The sequence below is a fragment of the Rhagoletis zephyria genome, unplaced genomic scaffold (assembly GCF_001687245.7).
Source record: "Rhagoletis zephyria isolate East Lansing unplaced genomic scaffold, Rhagoletis_zephyria_1.1 Rzeph_scaffold_00794, whole genome shotgun sequence".
Lineage (NCBI taxonomy): Eukaryota > Metazoa > Arthropoda > Insecta > Diptera > Tephritidae > Rhagoletis > Rhagoletis zephyria.
This window is the reverse complement of record NW_016157878.1, coordinates 87,967-95,183: the sequence shown is the minus strand read 5'-3', so window position 1 is coordinate 95,183 and position 7,217 is coordinate 87,967. Positions and strand designations below refer to the sequence as shown.

The window sequence follows — 7,217 nt, the reverse complement described above, 5'->3', positions numbered from 1 at the left end:
GAAATACGAAAACTGCGATATTTTAGTAACTACTGAAGATTATTCACTCAAAATTGATATTTACAACAACTTTTAGACGAAAAATAAGAATATTATAAATTTTTGGAAAATGGGCGTAGCCACGCCCCCTTATGGTTACATGTGTATATCTTAGGAACCGCTGCACCAACTTCTTCCACACTTGGCACAGTTGCTGGCCTTCACACAGCATACCAAATGGCCGAAACTTTTTAAAATCGGACAATAACCACGCCCACATCCCATATAACGGTAATTTAGAGAAATACAAAATCTTCGATAAATCAGTAAATATTAAAGCTAATTTATTCAAAATTGATGCTTGCAACAATTCTTTACCAAGAAATACGTTTATGGTAAAATTTTGGAAAAGGGCGGGGCACCGCCCACTTATGATCACATATATGTATATCGGTAACCGTCTACCAATTTGTACCAAACTCGGTGTGGTTATTGTGCTTGCCACATAAATGCAAAGCGTTGAAAATTATTGAAATCGGATTAAAATTACGGCCGCTTTTCATATAACGGTAAATTTCAGAAATGCTTGAAACTTCAATATTTCGAAATTGAAGGACGCTAATTTACTCAAAATTGATACCCCCCGGCTTAATATCTGCGGTAGGTTTCGGAAAGGTGAAAAAACATATATTTAATATGTGCGCCGCCCGAACTTAGACTTTCTTACTTGTTTTTTTTCTGTCCTTTAAATACCTGCATTGGTTTCTTTCTTTATTATAATTTTTATTTTGACCAATCTTAAAAAAAAAAAACTACTAGACATTTTGCATTTTAATTCTTAACTAAATTTTCGTGATTTGCTTTTGATGTTACATATATTCGTTTTAATAATTTCAAATGGGGTTCTTTGGGGAATTTATTTTTAGCAAAAATTTAAAAAACAGCAATTGTGTTTACTTGTCGGGCAATATTTTTTTCATAGGGGTATACATTGGCTAAAAATTTCTGTCCCTTCTTTGCTATTAAAGTCAGAGAATAGGCTCCATCGATAGAGATTTCCAGCAGAAATGATCAACGTATTAACGATGCTCAAATAATTAAAAAACTATAGATCCGACCTTTAATAAGATAAGAATTACGTAACTATTTGAGATTCAAATGCTTACAAAAAAACGGGGTGTTTTTTTAAAAAGTAACAATATTCTGATCCGATTTGGCCTGCAGCTACGACTTTGAAAACAGAATTTTGTTCAAAATTTTCATTCCTGGAAAATAATAATTTATTTTCCGTATCCACTTATTTAGCTATAAGCACAAATTTTTCAAAGCAGGCGCAGAAGAAAGTATTAAAAATGAATTGCAAAAACTAAAATCGAAAAATCCTGATGAAGTTACAGATTCCCCAAATTCTGAAACAGCCAAAGGAATGAGAATGAAGAATTCTTTTTAAAAAGCTTTAGAAAAACCTGCTACGTCTAGTTTGGCATATTAGCGCTGTTTAAGCAACGATCTCGCAAGATTCTAATTGTTTCTTAAAAATACTTGACATCCGCATTCGCATCCGCATCCGCGGATGTCAGCTGTTAGACATCCGCATCCGCATCCGCGGATGTCTAGAATTCCGCTTTCGCAACATCCCTAGTACATACATATGTATGTATATTGGTTATGAGCCAAATAGATACCCTGCAAACCATTTTTTCAGAGTATTCTGCATTGTAAAGAAATTTTAAGAAATTCGTTAAGATTTAATTCGATTTTTTGCCGAATTTTCTAAAATAAAATAAATTACGCACACTTCCATTCTTTTACGAAATTTCGGAAGAAAATCTGTGAAGCAACGAAATTAATGCTGCTATGTGAAGAATATCTTTCAGAATTTTTCAAGAATTTTCTTTATTTTTCGTACAGAAATTTCTTACGAGTTCGTGTCAACCACTTCATATAATTTTCTTTGAAAATTCGTAAAAAAATCGTTACAGAAATGAGATACTCTTAAAGATTTCCTTAAGATTTCGGGAACTTTGGTTTGCAGGGTATGTAACGTAAGTTTCACTTCTCCAGTGTGGCCCAGGTGCGCTTACTTTTTTATTCACTCAAGTGATCACCGTTATAGACTTTTTTGCAAACTTTACACACTGAAACTTTTTTATCTCGTATCCAAGTCAAAAAAGCTGAGGAATTCAACGCCTGATTTTTGGACCATCTTATTCCCTTCAATAAATAAACTATACTAACTAGAAGCAAACTACCGAAGCACTTTATTCAGTATTTTTAGCTTACCTACTTGAATGCCGTTGCATTTAAAACAAAAAAGTAAAACAAAAGGTCAATTGAAAACGTAGAAAAGTAACCAATCAAACAAAAGTCTAACCAATTGAGATAAGCCAACAAATTGTTAAAAAAGTTATTGTGAGTGATTTATTTTTTATAACAAGATATAAATGGCATTCGGTCTCTGCTAGAAAATAATTTATGCAACCTCACATACGCGGTTTTGCATTATCTTGATACGCGGTTTCGAACTTTAAACGACGATATGCTCCGAGGTTTCCTCCACCAGCGCACAAAATCTGCAGTTCGTCTTTACAGAAAGCCCCATCTAATTCAAATGTTATCTCAACTTCAGGTAGCCAGTTAGAGCTGTAAGGCCTTCCCGAATAAGTTCAAGGAGTCTTTAGGAGTTCCTCCTGGAAGAAGTTATGGATCTTTTTGATTACCTCATTCTCTTTGACTTCCGCTAGTGGGCAGAGCTCAGCTCCTAAATAGTTCTGTAGTATATCCTTTACATGTAGCGCAGAAAGGCTCGGAACCATGCAAGCGCATTTGGGGTCCATGTTACGGAACCCACTGCAGAGTTACGATAATTCGGGCTCCCAGGTGGTTCAAAAAAGTTTTACAGCCTTTACTAGCAACCAGTGTCTGACTATGAAGTCTCTGACAGGGTAGGTAACATTCGAGAGATGTGAGTTGCAATTGAGCCATTTGCCCAGAGTTACCCTTATATACTTCACGTCTTCTGATAACTCAATTTCTGTCCTTGTCAATGTGGGTCTAGTCAAGTTGACATTCCTTCTTTTGGTAAATGGGCAATGCTGGCCTTCAGGGAGTTTATTGGCAAGCCCTTTTCATCACACCAGCCTTCAGTACATAAAGATACTTATCGACAACTAAGTGGAAGATCGACCTATCTCAGAAAACTTTACAAGAACGTCCTATTTCATAATTTGATTGAAAAACGCTCTATCTCAGAAAACTTTTCAAGAACACCCTATTTCAGAATTTTGTTCAAAACGCCCTATCTCCTCCCTAAATGAAATCAATCGCATAGTCATGGAAAAAAATTATGGTATTGGAAAAGGGGGCATGGTCCTTCCATATGAAATTAATCGGATACTCATAAAAAAAAATTATGTTATTGGAAAAGGGAGCGTGGCCCCTCCCATAAAAATCGAGTTTTTCATACTGCATATCTCTGGATGTGTTCATTGTAGTCAAGATCTCTGCTCTACTCAAACAAAAGAAATTTTCATACTGCTTATGCTTGAGTAATGAAACATATAGTAGTATAGAGAGAGTACTTAAAAAGGGGGCCGCACAATGGGGCAAAAAAGGTTGCAGTGGACAAATCAATTTTGAGAGCCCAAATATTAACCGATTTCAAGTTTCTCTTTTTTTAATAAAAGATAATTAAATTTCGCGTCGACCTTTCTGTGGCGATTCTTTAAAAAGCTCTGGATTTTTATATATTTATGTTGAATATGAAAGAAAAAAAATTTTACTTGAAATCAATTTCAAATATCTGCAATTATTTTAAAAATTATGCGTAAATATTTTTCCATGGGACACATTTAATTAAAAAAATTATCTAAGCTGTTATCTTTACTAATATATATTTTGGAAGCCGTTTTTTTTTGGTTTTTCTTTCTGTTCAAAAAGATCGAGAACAGCTGTACCGATATTTTCGAAATTTTGGACATTGATACACATACATGTTCTAATTTGAGAAATTTAGTTTGTATGGGAGGTGCCACTCCCCCTTTTTCAATAAATCCCATTTTTTCCATGAGTTTGGCGTTGACATTATATATATCTGTACTAAGTTGCAGCACTCTACGAGGAATACTTCCAGAGATATGTTCTGTGAAAACTTCAGTTTGTATGGGAAGTGCCACGCCTCATTGATATATCGAAATTGCTTTTCATCTATTATCATCCTGGGATAGTCTAGATCCCATGTTCAAAATTTCAAAAATATCAGTACAGCGGTTCGCGAGCTTTTCGAACAGGAAAAGAAAACGAAAAAACGGCTTCCAAAATATATATTAGTAAAGATAACAAATTAAATAAATTTGTTAATTAAGGGTGGGTTTCACAGTGCTTAGTTAAACGATTGCTAACTTAACCACCAACAAGAGTTTAACTTTGCATTTATATTCAGAGTCACATAGTTAACTATAAAAATTCATACCGCCTGAAAATATACAAATTCTAAATATCAATACTTTTCTATTCAAATTTGAAATTCGTTCCACAAAAAAATTTCAATTTCACAAGAGTTTAACTATGGGTGCATGCTGGTTTAAACTTTTGTTAACTGAGCGTTGTGTATATAAAAATCAATAGTTAAACTTTTGTCAGTGGTTAACTACGCACTGTGAATTTGACCCTAAATGTGTCCTATCGAAAAATATTTACGAATAATTTTTTAAATAATTGCAGAAATTTGAAATTAATATCAAGTATTTTCCAAAAAAGTGGAAGCATTCAAACGTAACAATTTTTTTTCTTTCATTTTTCCACATAAATTAATAAAAATCCAGAGCTTTTTTAAAAATCGCCACTGATAGGTCGACGCAAAATTTAATTATCTTTTATTAAAAAAGACACTTGAAATCGGTTCCGATATTGTAATTTCTATACCACATGTGTGTCCCAGGCATAAGTTGACGTGTTGAGTAATCATTGACGATTTCTTACGTAAGTTAAGTTAAGTTTACACTAACTAGACTATTACTTATTATATACACACCAGCCGTGCACTAGGTAAACATTACATAAAAATTATCAAAGGTTCAATAGGGCCATAATGGTATTATTTCACTTTCACAGTGGAAAATAAGACCATACGCATGGCCTTGTTTCTCAATGTAAAGTGAAATAAAGCCATACGGCGTCATTTCCTATGGCTTCATTGTACGGCGTTTACTATTTGTCAATAAATTACACTTTCGAAACTCATGACATTGTAATCTGTTCTATAATTTTTCCCTGCAACAGGCATCTGAACACTGAGCATAATTTGGACGAGAGGTCTACAGCACAGGCGCGAGTACAAATGCAAGTCGTATCACAACTGGAAATTCATTTGCAAAAGGAACGTGATCGATTGCAAGCTATGATGCATCATCTGTATTTAACTAAACATCTTCTGGATCCCGATAAGATAGACTTAAAGGTAAATAAACTGTTCAAGGGTTAAACTAGGTCTGTGGTCAAAAGTAGTGACTGCTTGAGTCAACTTAGGACAGAATAGAGTTATGTATACCATTTAGGCAATCTGCAGACGGGTCGTATCCCAGCGGCTCAAACGCACATTACGTAATCGAACACACTCCTTCAACACTTCGAAAGCGGGATATCGGAATGAATCGATTACAACCCAGAATACTTTGCCATAAAAATGGCCGCTTTGTGGTTAGCGTCCTTTACATACTGGTTTTGTTTGTAATCGGAAGGTATGATGTGACCGAAAACCCTTCGGGCTTTCATTACAATTACGTTTCGTTCCTAACTGCCATCCCTGAATTGGCGCGTCAAGCTGAGAGGAACTGTCAAAAATCTAGTTGACCAAATACTTTTTAAGTCCGAAATAAAAGTCCTATGCGGATAATAAACAAACCGCTTATCCAAATTAAACTTATTTGATCTCAAATGAAAAGGATTGAAATAGCTTTTAACAAGGGCGTACGCAGGGAGAAGTTGCCCCCTCCTACCCTCTTTATCTTCACAACGAAGTCAAAATTTTAAAAAGTCAATAAATAAAAAATACAAAATTGTATGCGTAATGGATTTTTCACAAAGGCCTGCGTTTTTCATCGTTGATATAATGCAATGGAACTGAATTCAATGAAACACCCATTCGATTTTCTCTTAGGCTAAACAAATGCTGGAGCGGAGAGCAAAGCAAAGATAAACGCGAAGTGCAAATAGCCATGAAACGAAAAAAGTGCTGCATAACATACTGAAGCGAAGAGTAAAGAAACGCGCCTTTTGCTAATATAAACCAGCTTTTCGGTAAATAGTTTTATGTTTTTTTTACATACATATAAAGCTATTAAAAACAGCGCGAGTTTTTATTCTAAACTTTTACTGTATATATATCGCGCGAATATTACGGCGCGTTGAAATTATACTTTAAATATACATACGTATATATATATCAAGGGAAAAGTATTTTAATATGCTCTTTTAAATAAACAAATAGTTAATAACGTGTTATTAAAAAAAAATATAATTTTTTATAAAAAACTGGGGATAATTTGGTTCTTTTTGCTTTCCGCAAGAAAGTCTGTGTATCAATTGTGTTCTGCTATAACAAGGCCGATGTTCATCATTACTTTAATAACAATTGCTAAATATTCAAAGTTACCGTTGGTCAGCATATTGCAAATATTTTGGAGGTGCTTAAGAACGACCACAGGAATGCAGAAGCAGTCACTACGGAGTAAGAAACCTCGTATGATTTCAGCCGATCTAGAAATAGAAATTTCTCCACCACGATTTGTAGGTAAACAAAAAAAACAGAAGTAACTCCCCATCGGTCAATGAAAACAAGGACTGGCGACGATGTATAATAACACAATATCTGGATTCACTAACAGCCTCCTATCAAAATGCTACAGCTCGAGAAGTGATGATGAAGTTTTAGATCTAGTTAAAGAAGCAAATGAATTTCTAGCAGCGAGAACTAAATATATTGCCATTCTGAGTGCTTTTCTATGCACAGCAACAGCGATTGAGGGCGATCGTTTTATATAGAGATGGGCAAACTCAGCACATTTGCACTGTGCTGGCAGCGTGCACCTCTGCGGGCTGCAGGGACTAGATGAAGGGGGATGCCAAAGCCCGAGGGAAAAGTAGAAAAGTTGAGCGAGTTGCATCTGTGTGTGTAACCGGAATACGAGGGCAAGTATGCGAGAGTACTTACCAGGGATGTCCACTCTAACAAAGCCGAT

General features: G+C 35.1%; 1 protein-coding gene across 1 annotated transcript in view; it reads left to right on the top strand.

Annotated features, from left to right (window-relative positions):
* Nucleotides 1-5,461, top strand: part of LOC108361572 (flocculation protein FLO11-like) — a 38,133-nt gene extending 32,672 nt beyond the window's left edge. Inside the window, exon 6 of the mRNA XM_017614215.1 lies at nt 5,260-5,461. Within this exon, the coding sequence (XP_017469704.1) occupies nt 5,260-5,461 (202 nt within the window). The remainder of the gene's footprint in view (nt 1-5,259) is intronic.
* Nucleotides 5,462-7,217: the final 1,756 nt, after the last annotated feature.